This window comes from Sturnira hondurensis, unplaced genomic scaffold (genome assembly GCF_014824575.4).
Source record: "Sturnira hondurensis isolate 20B ecotype Veracruz unplaced genomic scaffold, ASM1482457v3 Scaffold0009664, whole genome shotgun sequence".
NCBI lineage: Eukaryota > Metazoa > Chordata > Mammalia > Chiroptera > Phyllostomidae > Sturnira > Sturnira hondurensis.
Window position 1 is genome coordinate 1,654,717 of NW_028082295.1, and position 20,545 is coordinate 1,675,261.

Here is a 20,545-nt window from a genome sequence, read left to right on the forward strand (position 1 = left end):
CCTCCTGGTGACCCCTCTGTGTTCTTCTCTAGGCTACTGAGTGCTGGACCTAAGGTCTCCACTTTCTGTGTTCTCTGGAAGCTACTGGAAACAATGTTTTTCTTGCACCTGTTGATAATGGGTGTTTCTGCCTTCACCATTCTGCCTGCGGAACACACGGGTAAGAAGTGACTCAGCTGGAAAGTGCTTGCCTGTAGTTTCTCTGGGGAAAGCAGGTGTTTTATGTAGGGAGGTTTTGTTGTTAAAAAAAGGGGTGATTATGAGAGGGGAAGGGATATAGGGGAGGGCAAGATGGGTAAAGGTGGGTCAAATATACGGTAGTGGAAAACTAGACTTCGGGTGGTGAGCATGTAATCGAGTATACAGATATCAAATTATAATGTTGTATACCTGAAGTTTATATAATGTTGGTAACCAGTGTTACCTCAATAAATATAATATGAAAATAAAGAAATGAAATGCAAATACAAAATCAAAGAATTAAAAAAAATAAAGTGTCTTGCCTTGGTAAATGACAACTGTTTCCCCTGGCCCATCTTCCATGCTCCCCTGGGCATCTGCCATTCCTGCCAAAGGAGTGAACCAAATGAGTTGTGCTTTGCCCTTCCTAAAAGATGACTTTGGATTTTAATCACACATCCTGTCAGGACTAAGCTGTGTTTTAAAAAAATTGAAGTCAGGTAAGGTCTACTTTAATGAGTCAGAAAGCAAAAAATATGGCCAAACATTTTAATTATTATTTTTCATCATCATGTGAACCTGATTTAACTTTTCCTATAAAATGTAGATTGGAATTGATGGCAGCCCTAAAGTACCTATTTAGAAGTTTTGAAAGCTTTCTAACAAAAGGAGTTAATGGAAGTCCCCAGGATATGGACCACTTTGTTAGTGGAATGCTGCTTGTTTGGATGTGCCCATCAAAGGGAGGTTTAGGACACCAAGCCTGACTGTAGTCTCTCTGTCCTTCAGTGGCTTCAGAAAACTGCCAATTCCGTGGCAAGCATTTTAAAACTGACTTCAAGGTGGAAGGGGAACCTGTGGTCCTGAGGTGCCCACAGGTGCGGTATTGGCTGGGGGCCTCTGCCAGTCCCCATGTCAACCTGACATGGCGTAAAAATGATTCTGCGAGGGTGGTCCCAGGGAAAGAAGAGACACGAGTTTGGGTCCAGGATGGTGCTCTCTGGATTTTGCCAGCCATGCAGAGGGACTCTGGCACCTATATCTGTACCATCAGGTAAGCACAGAAACAAGGGTGGGTGTGGGAGCTCTTGAACAAGAGCTGTACTCTTGTACAACTCTTCAGTGATGATCTGCATTTTAAAATCCAGTGTACAGGTGAAAATCCATCTTATGTCTTCTTCACTGTTCTTGCAATTCCCCCTATGCAAAAGCCTTTCTCCAGATGTCTTCACGGTACCTCTTTCCCATCATTTAAGTCTTTGGTCAGTTGCCGTATCTTTAGCCACTCTATCTAAAACAGGACTCCTGTCACTCTCCTTAGCCTATCATTATAGTTCTTCATCTGACACACACATATGTGTGTATGTAGTTAATGTTTGTCTACTCCATTGGAATGTAAACTCCAGGAGGACAGGGGCCAGACCTATTTTGTTCACTGCTGAACCCACATGAACACAAGGAATAGATATAGAACATGGAATAGAATTTGAGACTTGGGTGAGACATTAGGAATAAATTAATTCAACTACTTATTCCATGTGTGACAAAACCAAGGTCACTTTTGAAGTTCTCCCAGGTTGTAGATGTGGAGCTGAGATTGAGACCCACAGCTTCTGACCGACAAGTCTAGTTCCTCTCCTTCTTTGTCTTATTGCTCTTTTAAAAATTGTGGTAATGTATGCATAACACAAAAATTACTATTTTAATCCCTTAAATGGTACAATTCAGTTGTATTAGGTACATTCATATAGTTGTGCTACCACCACCACAATGTGGCTTCTGAACACTTTTCATCTTCCCAAACTGAAAATCTGTTCTGGTTAAACAGTAACAACTTCTCATTTTCTCCTCCCTCAGCCCCTGGCACCCACCATTCTACTTTTTGTCTCTATGAGTTTGACTACTCTCAGCACATCATATGAGTGGAACCATACAGTAGTTGTCTTTTGATAATTGGCTTATTTCACTTAGCATGTTTTCAAGGTTTATTCATATTGTACAATGTATCAGAATTTAATTTCTTTTTAAGACAGTGGTATTTCATTGTATATATAGACCACATTTTGATTATCTATTTATCTGTCCATAGATACTTATATTTCTTCTGCTTTTTGGCTGTTGTAAATAATGCTGTAATGAATGTGGGTGTCCAGGTGTCTGTAGAATTGGGTGGGTCACATGGTAATTCTGTGTTAATTTTTTGAGGAACCATCATACTGTTTTCCACAGTGGCTGCACTGTTTTACATCCCCCTAGCAGTGTACAAGTTTCCAATGTCTCCACATCTTCACCAACACTTATTATTTTCTGTTTTTTTTTCCTGGGGTTAGGGTGTGGTGGGTATAATAGCTGTCCTAATGGATATGAAGAGTTATATCATTGTGATTTTGACTTACATTTTCCTAATGATTAGTTATGTTGAACATTATGTCTTTCCATGTGCTTTATAGTCAATTTGCATATCTTCTTTGGAGAAATGTCTGTTTAAGCCTTTTGCTCATTTTTTAGTTGAGATGTTTATTTGTTTCTGAGTTATAGGAATTCTTTATATATTCTGGATATTACTCTCTTACCAGATATGTGATTTGCAAATATTTTCTACCATTCCATGAATTGTTTTTTTTTACTCTGCTGATAATATTCTTTAATAAACAAAAGTTTTTAATTTTGATGAAGTTCAATTTATCTATTTTTTACTTGGATGTCTATGCTTTTGATAGCATATCCAAGAAATAACTGCCATGTCTGATGTCATAAAGATTTTCCCCCAGGAATTTTTATAGTTTTAGCTCTTCTGTTTAAGTCTTTGACCCATTTTGAATTAAATTCTGTATGTGGTATAAGGTAATGGTCCAACTTCATTCTTTTGCATTTGGATATCTAACTTTCCTAACACTTTTTGTTGAAAGACTGTCTATTTCCCATTGGATGGCTTTGGTCTAGCTTGCTGCTCTGTGAAAGAGAAAATTGTAGGTTTAGTGTTGGAAATCCTGAAAATTTACTGGCTTATTTCTTCTGAAAGGATTAGGGCCAACTGTTGGCTTGACTAAGAAATGGGGCTCCTGGCCTTCTCTCTCCAGCTGTAGCCTGTATCCCTCCTGAAGGTTATAACCACTCCTCCTACCAGGCAACTTTAGAGTCTCTCCAGATTTCATAAACCTATTTGATTTAAGGAGAAGCCATACCTACGCACACTGACATTTAGGAAGAGAACCAAAGAAAGTGACATTCTTAGCACTAAGTTATTACTGGTGAATGTGAGAATTTTAGATAATATCACCAGTCCCAGATTCTTAGATGGGGTGTGTGTGTGTCACATTCTATCAATGAAAGCAGGCAAGCAATGTCTTATCTGTATATCAGGGAAATACGGATATGTGATTTTACAGTAGCTACAACGTGTAGTTTTTCTTTCTTTCTAGCCCCCCAAAATTCTACTTTTTTTTCCCTGAAGGAACACTACTAGGAAAACTTAAAAGTGCATTAGAAAAAGAATAAAATTTGGAGTCAGGTTTGACATGGATGTGAATCTGAACCCTCTCACTTTCTATCTGGTAGGACTTTGGTATGGACCTTAGTTTTACCTTCTGACTACCATCCTTTTCCTGTAGAGGTTTTTTGGGAGGGTTCAGTGAAAGTATTGCATGTGAAACATCTAGTAATGGGACCATCAAAGCATGTGGTCAATAGATAAGTAAAAATGTTCTTTCTTTCCCCAAAGGCAGTATTTGTTGATTACTGAAATGACAATAAGCAAAAATCATGAAGACATGGGCTTAGTCATGTTTGTCTTAAAGACTATTTCTATACTTCACTAAAAAATTGTACCTAATTTCATTATTTTATTTTATGTGCTTCTAGAAAAATAGAGATCTGGAATTGAGGGCCAGGAGCAATCTGAATCTGGGTCCAACTTCCTGAGCATGCAGAGAGTTTACCTCGCTGATATCTAAAACTCTCTTCTAGGCAGAGGGCATGAATTGCACTGTCCTTGTGATTTTTGTAATCTTGTGATCTAGAACCCATGTGGCCCTTCTTTTAATCAGGGTGGGGAAGATGCTGCAGCTGAGTAAAACAGGCTTCAAATCTCAGTGACTTTAAACAGCAAAGGCTATTTATCACACATGAAACAAGCTCTGGAGCGTTTGGCCAACACTCAGGGACCCAGACTGGAGGAGAGGTTGTAATCTCAAATGTTGGTCACTGTACCCAGAGAAAATTTGTTCTGAATCTCTCCTGGCTACTAAAACTTTGGTGTAGAAGTGATACACATATGACTCAGTGACTAAAGTCCTATAACTGTACCCTCCCACAGTGGGGCCAGGTCAGGCAATTCCATTGTGTGTTCAGGATTGGGAGAACTGGATATATGTAGTGAAAAATATAAATGATTACCACCCTTTTTCGTGGGTAAACAAAACTATATGGGGAATATGAGTGGGGATCAAATTACTCCTCAACCTCTCTCTCTATTGGGTTATTTTCATGGAGTATCTTCCTCAAGGGGAATTATCAGATCAATAATGTGAATAACTCTTAATGAGTTTAGTCTCTTGGTTTCTGTCTAGTAAGCTTGGTTTCTAGAGATACTGTCCTAATTTAAAGGTTTTCTCAGGGCTATCCTGGGTTTCCAACCTTGGTTTGACATCTTAGTAGATATAAAGCCTGAAGAAATTACTTAATCTATGTATACCTAATATTCCTCATCTAAAAATGATATAACAGTAATTCCTAACTCATAGTTTTGGAGAATAAATGAAATAAAGTATGCAGAACACCAGCACAGAACTGGCTCCTCCCCTGCCTCCTCATCTGGAAGACATTCTGGGTGGACTACTCACAGATATACACTGTTCTTTAGATTTGTGTTCATTCATATTTTCCAAACTTGCATTTTTCAAGGTGACAGTTAACTTTTTGAATTTCTTTGTGCATAAAATGTCTGTCCATCTCTTTTTTCTATTTCTAAAATAGATATGAGTATAATATAATATTGGCTTATATACTTGAATTCTTTTTACTTTCCGATAGTAAGCTTTTATCACATATTTCTTTCAAATGATATTTTTCAAATGTTTTTAGTATATTTTATTGATGATGCTATTACAGTTGTCCCATTTTTTCTTCCCTTTGTCCCCTTCTGCCCCATGGACAATAGTGTACTACTATTCCCTCCAGCAATCCCCCCTTAGTTCATGTCCATGGGTTGTACATATAAATTCTTTGGCCTCTCCATTTCCTATACTATTCTTAACCTCCCCCTGTCTATTTCATACCTACCAATTTTGCTTCATATTCCCTGTACCTTTCCCTCCTTCTTCACCTTCCTCCTCCCCACTGATAACTCTCCACGTTATCTCTATTTCTAGGATTCTGTTCCTGTTCTAGTTGTTCACTTACTTTTTTCTTTTTGTTTCTGTGTTTTGTTAGGTTCAGTTGTTGATAGTTGTGAGTTTGTTCTCATTTCATTGTTCGTAGTTTTGATTTTCTTCTTTTTCTTAGATAAGTCCCTTTAACATTTCATACAAGAAGGGCTTGGTGATGATGAACTCCTTTGACTTGTCCTTATCTGGAGAGCACTTTATCTGCCCTCTCATTCTAAATGAAAGCTTTGCTGGATAGAGTAATCTTGGATGTAGGTCCTTGCCTTTCATGACTTGGAATACTTCTTTCCAGCCCCTTCTTGCCTATAAGATTTCTTTTGAGAAATCAGCTGATAGTCTCATGGGAACTCCTTTGTAGGTAACTCTCTCCTTTTCTTTTGCTGCTTTTAAGATTTTCTCTTTATCTTTAACCTTTGGCATTTTAATTATGGTGTGTCTTGATATGTTCCTGTTTGGGTTCAATTTGTTTGGGACTCTCTGATCTTCCTGGACTTGTACATCTATTTTCTTCTCCAGTTGGGGAAGTTTTCTTTAATTATATTTTCAAATAAGTTTTCAATTTGTTGCTCTTCCTCTTCTCCTTCTGGCACCCCTATGATTCAGATGTTGGTATGTTTAAAGTTGTCCCAGAGTTTCCTAAGCATCTCATTTTTGGAATTCTTGTTTTTTCTTTTCTGGTTGAATGTTTATTTCTTCCATTTGTTTCAAATAGTTAATTTGAGCCATGGTTTCCTTCCCTTCACTGTTGGTTCCCTGTGGATTTTTCTTTACTTCAGTTTATATAGCTTTCATTTCTTCCTTTATTTTGTGACCATACTCAATCATTTCTGTGAGCATCCTGATTACCAGTGTTTTGAAGTCTGCATTTGATAGGTTGCTATCTCCTCATTGCTTAGTTCTTTTATTTGAGTTTTGATCTGTTCTTTCACTTGGACCATATTTCTTTGTCTTGGCATACATGTTACATTGTAAGGGGCAAAGCCTTGGGTATTCACCAGAGCAGGGCAACCCACTTCATTGCTTGTGGCGCTATATGTGGTGGAGGGGTCAGAGAGGCAACAATGCTGCTTGCTCGGCTCTTGCTCCATTTTTAGTCACTTCCCCCACTTCCCTCAAGTGAATGGCATCCTTCCAGGTGTTGTCCTGGTGCTAATTCCCGGGTGTATGGGCTTGTATACATTCTAGGACTCTTTGGCCACCTCCAACAGACTCTCCTGAGAGACTGGCAGTTTCTACCACCACCACAACCCTCACAGGTTTTTACAGCCAGAGGTTATGAGCCTATATTTTCCCCAGCACTGGAACCCTGGGTTGAGCAATCTGTCCTGGGCTGGGATTGCTCACTCCCCAGTTGTTGCTCCTGGTTTTTATCCACAAGGGAATGTGGGACTATCTGGTCCACCAACTGCTGCCTTGATCACCTGGTCTGCTAGCAGCTGCCTGGCTTCTGGTCCTCTCTGCCCCACTGCCTGTCTCCACCCCTCCTACTGGTCTGGATGAATGTTTCTATAATTCCTTGATTGATGGACCTCCCTACGGTACAATTTTATGGCAATTGTAGTTGGTTAGGGTTTTTTTTTTTTAAATTTGTTGTTATCCTTCTTTTGATTTTACAAGGAAGCCAAGTATATCTACTTATGCCTCCACCTTGACCAGAAGTTCCAAATTTTGTTTCTTCTTTGGATATCAATTATCTTCCTTTTTGTGGTGCCAGCCTCCCCAACCTTCAACACACTTTCTCATTGTCTCTGTTGATGTCCTATCCTTCTTAGGTAGCTAGAAACTTAGTGACATAATTATATTTTGTGGTTTTCTACTTAAAAGTTAGTTTTAACTAATCTCCTTTGTCTTTTCCTCCATTACCTATACTGTTTCTGCACTTCCAGTGTCTTGATAGAATTATGATTTTGAAATTATAGGTAGCCCAACCCCCCAAAATTAAAATCTAAACAAACTTATCAAGTTAATTTTCCCCATGCAGCATTGCAAAAATCTTTTATAGATTTTATACTAAATTCTGAGCAGTTTTCTGAAATTAAACTTTGGTTAATTACTAAATGATTCCCCAGAGAAGTGAAGGGAATTTTATTTATGAAGACAGTAGCTCTTACAAAACAATTTCTTCCTTTGTATATGGTTCCCTGGACCAAGAAGTTGGTGCATTTGCTCAAAGAGCCCCAGAGACTTGGAGAGTTTAGGCCTTGGGGATTTCTCAGTGGCCCTGGACGGTATTGAAATCAGGCTTGTGAAGGGTCCTTTGGGAAAAACACAGAATATATAACATTTATGATGTGGTGCTTTCTTTTGTTTCCTAAGCATTCAAAAGGATCATGGACAGAACTGTTGCAGTACTGATTAATAAAATGCAGAATGCAGAATTTAATGGGATTAGGAAATTGTGTTTAATTTTATTTAAGTTTTACTTTTATTTGCCTTGCCATTTATTGCTTTTCTTTTTCTCTTTCAAATTAGAAACACTTCTTACTGTGATGAAATGTCCATTGAGCTCAGGGTTTTGGGGAAGACAGAAGCTTTGCTGCCTGTCATCTCATATCCACAAATTCTAACTTTCTCAACCTCTGGGTCATTAGTTTGTCCTGAACTGAGTGAATTCACCTGCAACAAAACTGACATGAAGATTCAGTGGTACAAGGTACATTTTTTAAAATTGGCAGCTAATAAAATGTGTTTTACTGCCCATAGGAATGATATAAAATGCCCATTCTGAAAGTAACATTTGCTTTTATATTTCTGTTTTTTTAAAACTAGTTAATTAAAAAAGAGTCATGATAAATATGGTGTTTTAATCCTTATGTGGGTTGGGTAAGGATCCTTAGAATAGTGATTTGAGAATATGAAATAAATCCAGAGTAAATAACAGCTGAAGTAGATAATTTTTACTCTATTTGTCTGTTAAAATTTAGAAAACAATTGCTGGCTTATTTAACAACTTTATACACATATCACCTTTGGGTTAAAGGAGTAAATAGAAACACAATTTCTTCTATTGCCTGGTTGAATAAATACTATCACCAGATCACGTAGGTAGACCGACCAGGTATGGGCAAACCACAGCCCAGGGCCAAATTGAGCCACCACCTGTTTCTGCAAGCAAAGGCTAGTTTTCACTTTTTTAAATGGTTAAAAATAATTAGAAGAAGAATACTACTAGATGGCATGTGAAATGATATAAAGCTCAGATTTCAGTGTTCATAAAGTTTTACTAGGACACAGCCACCACACTCATTTGTTTTCATGCTTTCCCACTGCAATGGCCTAAAGTGGATTGTAGGCCTAAAATACTTACTATCTGGCCCTTCACAGAAAAAAAATGTACTTGATATAGAATAGACTGATATTGGAAAGTAGAGTTATTTGTTCAATCATTGATAGAAATTAACCCTTTAATCGAGAATTAGGTCCATTTAAAAACATATATGGAAATAATGAGACAAATATATGTAACACTATATACTAACATAGTTACTGAATCATTGTTTATAATAAGATACTAGAAACAAGAAAATGTTTGCTCTTGGTGGTGGCTCAGTTGGTTAGAGTACCATCCCCTGCACCAAAAGGTTGTAGGTTCGATCCCTAGTTGGAGCACATACAGGAGGCAAGTATCGATGTTTCTCTCTCTCCTTTCCTCTCTCTAAAATCAATAAGCATGTCTTCAGTGAGAATTTTTAAAAAATGTTCAGTGTTAGGAATTAAACTAATTTTCTCTCATAAGAACAATGGAATATTACATAGCTATAGTATTTACAAAGATGAGATTATTTTATATGTATTAACATAGAAGAAAAATACAATATTGTTATAGTTAAAAGGGTTTAAAGGTTATATGTTATATTTCCTAGTTATATAAAATATGGTTTAATATATTTAAAAAGCTGGAGGAATATACACTGAAATAAATGATGTTTTGAAGATGAAGAATTAACTTCCTATCTTTTATAAGTCAGTGTTACCTATTTTTTTCTAGTTGTACTACTTTGCTAATCAGCAAAAACATTGAAGGTATTTCTGTAGTGTAAAGGAAAAAGAACTGAGGAACTTTCATTTACTTAAGAAGTACATGTATTATTCCTTAATCTGCACTCAATCTATATAAACCTAATTTTCTAGTATAGTCTCAATCAACATTATTTATAATTTTTCATAATTTTCAAAATGTGCCTTTTCAGAAAAACAAATAGGTATAACTGGTTGACTGGTCTTATTACTCTATAGGATATCAATGAATATTGAAAACTTTTAAATGAGTTTTTTGAAGTAGAAGAAAGTGGCCAGCTCCTATGAAGTAGCCAGTCCAATTAAGCAATAAATTCTTTTTTGGTCTAGGAAGAGTATAAATAGAACAAGTAAGAGGTTGCACCTTTGGAGAAAAGATCACAGGTTCTGTAGTTGACCAGTGTGGGTTTAAAACTCCCTTCTTTTCTTTCAGTGATTGTGTGGCATTGGCCAACTTATTTCGTCTTTTGAACCTGCTTCCTCTGCAAAGTGGCAATTAGTCATTCCTACTGCCTGAGATTATTTGAAACACTAAGTGGAAGTACTGTGCGTAAAGCACTTAGTGCAGGGCTTGTCATATAAAATGGAGCTCAATACATATGGGTGGACAGGATATCACAGTGATCTACTTAGTAATATTTGTTCCCTTTCTAAGAAAGCTAATCACTACTGAGCTTGTACTGTACACAATTCTGTCCTAAACTTGCTGATATGTTAATATCTGTATTTTACAGATTAAGAAACAGAGATACACAAATGTAAGGCCAAGGTCACACAACAGCTAGATGATGGAGCCAAAATTGTACTCCAGGAGGCTCCACACAACACTGCCACGCAGGGCATCCCTGGTGGCCTCATGAGGGCCTGGGCAGAACTGTGGTGCTGAGCCCTCTTTGGCTTTTTTCATATCTGACCACTTGTGATAGGGACATTTAAATTTCTCATTTTATTTAAATATATTGAAAAGTAATATTTTATGAGCCACATGGCGAACAAACTCTTCCAGTTATGTGTATGTTTCTATTCAGAGTAAGAGTCTGAAATGACTCAGGTTACATTTGACCATTGCAAGCTTTTAAGCATCATGGCTTTGAAAGAACTGTTCTCCTTAGGATGTCTTTAAAAATCCCATTCAGCTTTTTTCTGTGTTATTGGAGACCTTGCTCCTGAGTGTTGTAATTCTGCAGAACCCACAGTATCTTTTGTCCATATGAAAAATGTGAACTCGTTTCTCACATTTAGTTTTTTTCTAGAATTTTGTCTATATCTCCACCAACTCCTAAAATCTAAATGATTTTTAAAACAATTACAGCAATATTATCACTTTTGAACATTGTTTTCCAAGTCACCATAACTATGTAATAGTACTCTTCCCTGGGGGTCTCCTGAAGTCTATAGGCAGCTATTAGGTCATTATTATATTTGTATTTTAAAAGGTTTACATTGTCAAAGAAGAGTTTCTTTTGTTTCCTCATTGTGTTTAAGCAAACGTGGTTTAAGCATTGTGGTTTAAACAAATCCAGCAACTTTGTTTTACATGTTAGCAAGTTCTCTCTCCTAAAAACAGAGTTAAAAGTATGTCCAAAATATAACATTTACAAAGAAATAACGGGCAATTCTTGGGTTGCAAATTCAACACTGATTGATAATACTGATAATATTCATAGCTTTTGAGATAAAAATTAGTATACAGTGTAACTTTGAAAAACATTTTTCCTAAGGATTCTGTCCTTTTGGATCCAGACAATGAGAAGTTTCTGAGCGTGAGGGGAACAACTCGCTTACTCATACATAATGTATCTGTGGAGGATGCAGGCTATTACAGCTGTGTCATGACATTTGCCCACCAAGGCATGCCATACAACGTAACTAGAAATATCAAACTACGTATCAACAGTAAGTGCTCGCCATCAAGGTACCTCTCCACCCTGGTTCAGTAACAAGCATGCAAAGAACAAATAAGGGCGCACATAGAATTCCTTGAATGTCTTTGGTATGAAAGGAAAACAACCACGTCAACCATCTTAAAACATCAGACTAATAAGACATGTGTGTGACACCTTGAAATGTAGAAAGCAGAGTGTTATTTTGAGGAAAGATGAATCCCTGGATTTCAAGTCTGAGGCTAAAACACACCATTAGAGGGGGCCAAACAGTGCTTCACTGGAAGATCCTTTTGGAAGGCTTGCACCCCCAGGGCCAGCCATCAGAATATGGTTGCCATAACTTTACATATAATTCTAAGATACTGGGTTTTTAATTGTATTTTTCAGTTAGAAGGCTATGCAATGGCATATCTAATGGAAATTGTCCCCTGTTTTGTTCCTCAAGGCATGTCTAATTGCTCTTAAAAGCAGGATTTCAAATAGTGAGTGCTCTTACTGGTTTAAATGAGCTCTACTTGAAAATAATATTGTGAACAGTACTGATTGCTACTTAATATTTGTTTAACATTTACTCCATACCTCCTACATGCTGGACATCAACCTTGGTGTCAAAGGTCAAAAATGTTTAAGCCCTTACCTCTGCCCTGGAGAATAAACTGTTTTTATTTATTTTATATACTAAAGAATTACACAATTAGAGTTTTTTAAGGGCATTTTGGAGAGTGTTGGAAATATATTAAGATTAAATACTTGGTCTGTGAGGGGAAAGGACTAACTTTTTTTCTCACTGAATCCAGAGATTCAGTTTTGCTAAAGGGAAAATCATGTCTCCCATGAAATCAAATTGCTAGATTATATTTCTTTTGCTGTCTTGTGAGCATTCATTCATCTCAACTCCTTCCCCCACAGGGGAACAAAGTTAAAGTCCTTTGACTTTGAAGAGGCTGTATACTGTTCGTGTGATACTGCAGAAAAACACTAGAGGGCAGTCAACCTACATATTATCCTGTATTATGATCACACTATCTCAGCAGTTCTAGGAGGACAGCAGCCTGATTACCTGAGTACTAGTTAGACATGCCATATCTCAGACCCCATCCCAGATCTACTGAACTAGACACAGGACCTGGGGGAGCAAAGCATCCCCCCGCTCAGGACAATGCTATGACCCACTGGTATATAAGTCCCTAAAGCTTCTGTCTTTCCTGTCTGTTACCCCAGCCTATGAGTTGCAGCCATATAAGTGTAACGGAAGGGAAAGGCTACTGGTGACAGTTGGGAAGCCACCCGCACTTTGAACTCTACTGTGATACTGCCTAATGCTTTACCCATTTTAGGGTTTCAAAATTCTCTTAGTGGACAAAGTGTGGATGGAGTAGGTGGATGTGAGATAGGCAGCCCTTTCTCCACCCCAAGCTGTCCTTCTTGCTCCAAGTCAGATACCCAGTTTCTTCAAACTGCTGGGAAACCTGCCTGTTGGCGCTCTGGGTTCTTATTCCTAGGAGATCCACCTTTGCCTCCCTAAAGAATTATCTCCTCAATTAATACATCTCATTGGCCAACCTGAGCCAGTCTATCACTCAGCATGGTATTAGCACTGTACACATGTGGTCCCCAAACCCATGCGCTTCTTTTTTTGAGGTGACTCTTCAGTATTCTGTGGAAAACATTTGGGGAGGTGAGGATGGAGTGAAGAGGCATATTTTAGGGCAAGTTGACCATGGGGTAAAACCTATCCTGTGGACATTATGAACATAACTTTTAAGAATTCATTCAGGAAGACAGGGAGGGCAATGGTTAATTGTTTATCACAGAATGAAGAACATCTGTTAGTGGAATGTGTTTGTAAGAGAGATTCTTCTAGTAATCTCTTTTCTGGGAAAGGCATTGACCAAGGATGCTTAATTTTGTGGAGAGACTGTTTCCTTTGCCAGACAAAGGTCAAATCCCACAATGGCTGGCCATAGTGTCAGGAACAACTTAATTAGCTACACAATGAAACTGAACCTCAGCTTGAAAGGAAGTCTTTCCTAATTGAATCTCTTTTCTGTATATTTATCTCAGAAAAAGAAGAGGAGACAATTCCTGTGATTATCTCCCCCCACCAGACCATACTGACTTCTTTGGGTAAGACCTGTAAGGATGTACAACCCACAGGGGTGCCTGCAATGTCAAAGTCTGGAGCCCTGGGACCCCCGTGTCTACTGACTACACCTGTCCCTTTGTGTGTAGTGTGCCTGGGTAGAGACCCTAGAACCCCATGGTGAGGGACTGGAATGACAAATGTGAGAGAACATTTCTCTGTGTCAAGTGTTGTTAGAAATAGCATTGTTTGAAACAGGTATATTTGATCCATGAAAACCCTACTTATAAAAGTCTAAATGTAAAAAATATGAACATTTTGAGCAGTTATTAATGGTGGGAAAGGATGAATGGCATGATTCCCTGACAAAGCCAGTACCTGCAGTATATTTAAAATAATTCACTTTACTGCAATGTGGCCTATGTTCAGCATTTCCCTAAGACAGCATTTGTAAAATGAGGCTGACCCAGCCACAGCTGGCCCCTCAGAGGCCATTTTCTGGTGCCAAAATCGGCGGTCAGCTGGTGGGATGATGAAAGTGATTTACAGGGTTTTCCTTTTTTCACCCCATTTTGGTGCAAGCAGTCTGAGTGAGCACACACCTCCTTACTGAACAATAGTGTGTTTAGTGTGGTGTCATTATGCCCAGCATCAGTGCTGTAGAAAGGTTTTATTTCTGCCATTCTCCAGAAGGAGAAGCTGTCCAGGGGGGTCACAGTGGTACAAGAAAGGTCAAAAGCTGCACCTAAGTCAGGCTGGGGTTCGGACTCAGGCCTATGTGTCTGTGAAGCTTGTACCTTTTTGTGTGTTTTCTTTTGTGTAATGGTTCTGTAGGTTTATGCTCATTTATTAAATCCTAGCTGTAGTCCTATCATCTCTCATATGCCCCAGCCCTTCTCAGTTTCTTCTATTTGGTGTTGGGCTTATATTTAACATTTTAACTGGTGGCCATAGAGAACTTCTCAGTATTCTCAGCCAGGTGGAGCTGGGTTTCCTGCACCTTGCTTGTAAGGCACTGACGTGTGCAACAGAGTCACATGAGGCAGAATTTAATGGGCTGATTTTGGCGGAGAGATTTTCAGATTATTGGGGTGGTGAAGCAGGGAGAAAGGCTGGCGTTCTGAGCTTGAGGTGGGGAGAGGTTCCTTACAAGACATAGCATAGGGAGGCATAGCACCCATGAGGAAGAAATAAATTGGGAGGATTTGTTCATTTTCTCTCCCTTCTCCCTTCGGTGACTTAAAACATGTAAGTTATAGTGACTGAGTCTCAGGTATTCAGTGCACATTACATTGTACAACTGTAGAAGGCACTATTTCTATAAAATACTACTTTAAAAGTGGCTTTTAAAGAGTTAATTCTACATGAACATAACCTCAGAAGGAGAGTTCCCAGGGGAAACAGGAGGGCTGAGGCCAGCAATGGGCAAAGAGAAAGAATCCATATGTTAATCTGGATCTGTGGGATGGGTAGTATAAATTGTGAAAGAAGGTGGCCCTTTAATTCAGAAGGCCCTGTAGGAGCTGCGTGGCCTTGGGGAAGCCATTTGCTTCTGGATTTTTATCTTCGATGAAGGCCAGTTGAAGGAACTGGAGATACTTGGTAACTACTGATGATCTATGTGAGTGGAATTTTTTGAGGGAGCTGTTTCCTTCCAAGAACAGAATTGGCTGGCGAGAGGTGTTCGAGGAGACAGGTAAGGATCCACTGCTCAGGTCTGCTGCTGGATGAGGAGCTGGGCAAACTTTTGCTTCCAGCTGGGTTCTGACATTTGACGTGCTATGTCTTACTGTGCACAGGGTCAAGACTGACGATCCCATGTAAGGTGTTTCTGGGAGCTGGCTCACACTCAACTGCCATGCTGTGGTGGATGGCCAACAACACCAACATAGACAGTGCCTACCAGGATGGCCGTGTCACTGAGGGGCAGCGTCTGTAAGTGGGTAAAGATGTTTGTCAGTGTAGAGGCATCTTCTGGGCAGAGCTGTTGTGAGACCTCCGTATGCTTTACACTTTTTTTTACAAAATAGATAATATAATATCCAACTTCTCAATATGACACATGTACCATATTCAAAATAATTTTTTATCCTAAACTTTTGGATTTTCAGAGTTTTAAAACCTGAATTTTGGTATGAATTACCATTTGTTCTTAGGAAGCAAACTTTGTATATAAGAGTTGACTTGTAGTCAGCTACTTGACATTGAGGTTGCATTTTCCAGCTTCTTAATAAAATATTTATTTCTTAATTTTACCATTAAAATACTTTGAAGTTAATATATTTCCATTCCCCACTCTTCAACCTGAATGTCATTTTCACAAACCCTTAAAAAAGATTCTGAAACTTAGCCACAGTATCTGAGAGATCCTCCTGTTTCTCAGGGAACTCTGGGCTGCCAGAGTCTCTAAGGAAGGTTAATATTAAAAGTAAGAAATAATTCTGTTCTCATAAGCATTCATCTCTGGAAAATATTTTCTCACTTTGAATGTAGCACAATCAGACCTTGTAAATAGGAACCATTTATGTGTGAGGAAGGGAGACCATTCAATGTCCCAAATCATAAAGTACAGATTTTAATATTATAGTTTCAATACCCTGAATTAGCCTGAATTTTGACTTGCCAATTTTTTTTGCTTTTTTGAAAGACCTATCAAAAAAGATCTTTCTGGATGCAATTGAGTGGATGAAAATTATGTTTGGTTAGCACAATTGTTTGCTTGCAAGTTCTTATTGTGATGTTAGCATTCCCATGTCAGCTTACTCACACTATCCATTTACTAGAGGAGCCTATCTTTCTCCCATAGATTAATAAAAGTCCTTGTGGATCCACAGCAACAAGATTTACACTAGTAGATAGTAAAGCACCTTCACTAGTAGATTCCTGTAGCATTACAAATGGTAGTTAGGCTGACTAGAGTCATCCTCCCCAGACTGTCTGCAGCCCTCAACTCTGGACTTGAGTTTCCAGAGTGAGACTTGGCAGTAGAAGTGAGAGGATGGAACACTTGAAAACTAGATTCCTGGAAACTCCCTACCTTTAATATGCAAATGTTTGTGGGTGATACAGTCAAGTTTCCCAAAATGAGACGTTTCTATTCTCACTACTGATTCTTTGTTCATTAATGGCTTTAAAAAATGAAATTTCCATTGTTCAAAGAAAATTGGCTCCTGTAAGTTCTCCTTATAACAAGTGTCCTACAACAGTGACCAACATCGGTGTCACTCCTACATTCAGAGAGAGGCTTAGAATTCTCCCAAATAAGTAACAAATATAATAGCAAGTGCTCCTAACTTTCTTAATCTTGAAATCAATGTACAATGTAAGCACAATTAACTAAGCAATGTTAAATCCAATGTAATCACAATGGATCCTCCTCACTGAGAATGCTTGGATGTCTACATTTTAAAGACAAGCTTGAACTTATACACCATGTTTAAGTAAGTATTTTCTCACTCAGGGACTACTCAGAAAACAATGAGAACTACATTGAAGTGTCATTGATTTTTGATCCAGTCACAAGAGAGGATTTGATCACAGATTTTAAGTGTGTTGTTCGTAATACACTGAGTTTTCAGATGCTACATATGACAGTCAAAGAAGGTATGTGTTTTGGGAACTTTGAAGGAAAAAAACATGTTGAATATTCTGTGGATGCCAGACAAGGCTACCAGATCTCCTGATGGTCACCTACCAAGTCCTTCATGTTTCCTGTCAGTAGAGCACTGAGAATAAATCTCTAATATTTTATGGTTCTTTGGTAGGGTGGAGACTGGCTTTGGAAAATTATATTTAAATAAAAATTTAAATAGCAAGCTGAATTTTGGAAAAGAGATAAAGTGGTTCTGTGATAAACTCTAAGAAACCCTGTGTTCTCTTATGGTTCTCAGCAGGACCAGCTGTTTCTTACGACCCCTTGCCAAGGGTAGGACATTCTTTATCCTGAAGTTGAGAAACATTATCCTCCAAGAGCCAGGGACTGGGAGATATCCAGGGCTCTGGGTGGGTTTAGGATTAAAGTCATCAGTTGACAGGAAACAAAGTGAAAGAATTTTTAAAAAGAAAAACACACATTATCATTCTGACCAATCAACTCCTTAGTTTAAGCACTTAGCAGGAAAGGGGGACACAAGTAATGTCATCTGTTGGCAGCCCCAGATAATAACAAGGGACAAGCCAAAGTCATCCACAGCTGTGATCTCATCATGCCTTCTGAGCAGTTCGCAGCAATCAGATAAACACAAATTGCTTCATAGTCTCCATGTTTGCTGGGGAAGCAGCCGCAGACATATTTCTAATCAGAAAGTTGGAGCTTTGGATAAGTCTAAAGTCAGAGAATGACATGACGTAATTGTTCTCCAAAAAGAAAAGTCGCCACAGCTTTGCTCGCTTCAGCTACTTGTTGAAAATATAGGTTCCTGGGTTCACCACAGAGCTATCCAGTCAAATTCTCCTGGGGTAAGACCAAAGATCACAACTGAACAGGCTCTTTTATATTAAAGTTTGAGTGCCATTGTCCTCAGACATATATATAAAGGCTGATATTTCAGATCATTTCCATGAGAGTGTTGGTAGTAGTTTAGACTTGGAAATGGAAGATTCCACAGAATGCAGAATCCACTGTTGTGTTTTAGATTAGTGACCCAAAGGAACCTGTGGTTGTCTGGTCCTGATGATGGGGACCTTTGAATATTGCTGTAACATGAGCCTATTCTTGTTGCTGAACTGGTCATGACTGATGGCAGAGGATGGAGAGGTGCTCAGAAAATGGAAGCATCACTCATTTAAAGCCTTGTTGGATTTTAGCGTGTAAGAATCACGTGGAGAAAATAATTTGACATTGTGTTGATTCCTGAATGCCTAGACAGATTATGATAAACAGTAGCTTCAGCATGTGGAATTGTGGCCTCATCATCAATGTGTCTGATGACACTTATGTTCTTGTGTTTACTTGTTAACTTTTTATTCTTAGTCACTTCCTGTATTTTCATAACACAAGGAAGCACAAGGAGTAGAATATAAAACAGCTGGATCCAAGCAATAATCTTGACACCTCAAACTTTATTTTTCAAAGTTGGTTTTCCTTTCTTTTGTAACCTTATTGAAACCTCATGACATCCATGCTCTGACCATGTCACAGTTGGCTGGTCGAGATGTAACCAGATGACATCTAACTGCACACTATTCAGTGGATGAAACAAAATCAGACCCTCAACACCTGCCCTCCACTCTGCCTTGTTTCTTTTTGATGAAGTGTTCTTCTTCACTTGTTTCCCTAATGCCAGAAATAGCATTCTCAAGTGTCTTCTATCTTGGTGTCAGGGACACACTCTGAAAATCAATGCCCATTTATTAGGAAAAACAAAGTCCAATGGCTTTCTTCTCTCTAAACTTGCATTACATTGTCCTATTTGGTAGTGAGAGAACATTTGACCCCTGATATGACTCTGTTCTTTTTACAGTGGCCACATTCTCCTGGGGGATTGCACTGGCTCCCCTTTCACTGGTCTTCTTGCTTTTGGGAGGAATGTGGATACACAGAAAGTATAAACACAGAACTGGAAAAGTGTATGGTCTGACTGCATTAAAGACTGACCATCAAGATTTTCAATCCTATCCAAGTAAAATAAAGGAAATAAAATAATTCAAATACAAATGATATTCTTATTTATGAAAGCGGCTGTGCCTTTTTGAGGGACCTTGTTCTTTCCCTTATTTGTTTAACAAAGCTGTTATATTTATAGTGGGTTTGTAGTAAATGACTGGAGTATTCATGTGAAGTTTATTTTAAAACTGAATGACAGGAGAAAATGTGGATTGGTGAGTAACCCTCTGTCACTTGTGACTTGTTTAAAAGTGTGAGACAACATCAGACCTGAAGAGAGTTTAAAACATCTAAATGAATTTGAAATTCACTTATTCATCATCTAACAAAAATGTATTAAAAGTCTATTTTGACTCTGCTCTGTTGGAAATGTTATAGATACAAAAACAGTTAAGACATAATTTGCCCCTTCAGGAAGATGGAATTAATTTTAACACTGAGAAAGATGGTTTAGAAATGCTAAAGAAGAAGAATCAGCAAGAACTGGTGAATTTTTCTAAAAGGATGATCCAAAAAATAGCAATTAAAATAGAGTAATCTGGCAGAAAAATATGTGTTAGAACATATTAGTGAACTGAGAAAGAGACTCAATCTCATAACAAAGCTTCTGAAAATCAAGAGAAAGGAAGGCAATATTGAAATAATTGGACATGCTAAGGAAAAAATAATTAGAGCCTCTTCTATCATATACCAAAAAATTCCTTTTAAAACTATTTAAAAAATCAAATTGCAGGAAAATTAGCACAACTCATTCCTTCACCCATTCAAGCATTTTTTCCAATTCGACCTTCCCAGAGACCCTTCTAAACGGCACCTTTTTCCATCCTCATACCCCCTCACTCTGTTTTGTATTATTAGCTCTTATCATCACAAGACTTTTTTTATTATTGTTTATGATGTTACAGTTGTCCCAATTCCCCACCCCCAGGCCCCCTCATCCAGCCTCACTTCCATAAACAGTATTGGCACCATTGTCCATATCCATGGATCCTTCATATATGTTCTTTGACTAATACCTTCACCTTCTTTCAAACATTCCTCACCTCTCCTCTCCCCTCTTACCACTGTCAGTCTCTTCCATGATTCTATGCCTCTGGTTCTATTTTGCTCATTAGTTTATTTTGCCCACTAGGTTCCTGTTATAAGTGAGATCATATAGTATTTGTCTTTCACTAACTGACTTATTTCACTTAGCATAATAGTCTCCAGTTCCACCCATGCTGTCGCAAAAAGTAGGAATTCATTCTTTCTGCTTTGTAGTATTCTACTACGTAGATATACTATTCTACTGTGTAGATATACATTGTCCAGAGTTTTTTAATCCACTCATCTACTGCTGGACACTTAGGCTTTTTCCAACTCTTGGCTATTGTATATGGTATTGCTGTGA

At 38.3% G+C, this 20,545-nt stretch overlaps 1 protein-coding gene across 5 annotated transcripts in view; it reads left to right on the forward strand.

Annotated features, from left to right (window-relative positions):
• The window catches only part of IL1R2 (interleukin 1 receptor type 2), a 38,117-nt gene extending 18,617 nt beyond the window's left edge, over positions 1 to 19,500 (forward strand). For all 5 annotated transcript variants that reach the window (XM_037057329.1, XM_037057330.1, XM_037057331.1 and 2 more), the window contains 8 exons: positions 33 to 160; positions 970 to 1,234; positions 8,037 to 8,217; positions 11,303 to 11,477; positions 13,532 to 13,594; positions 15,350 to 15,485; positions 17,011 to 17,153; positions 19,013 to 19,500. In XM_037057329.1, coding sequence (XP_036913224.1) covers positions 33 to 160; positions 970 to 1,234; positions 8,037 to 8,217; positions 11,303 to 11,477; positions 13,532 to 13,594; positions 15,350 to 15,485; positions 17,011 to 17,153; positions 19,013 to 19,194 — 1,273 coding nt within the window. In that variant the 3' untranslated portion in view covers positions 19,195 to 19,500. The remainder of the gene's footprint in view (positions 1 to 32; positions 161 to 969; positions 1,235 to 8,036; positions 8,218 to 11,302; positions 11,478 to 13,531; positions 13,595 to 15,349; positions 15,486 to 17,010; positions 17,154 to 19,012) is intronic.
• The last annotated feature ends 1,045 nt before the right edge of the window (positions 19,501 to 20,545 follow it).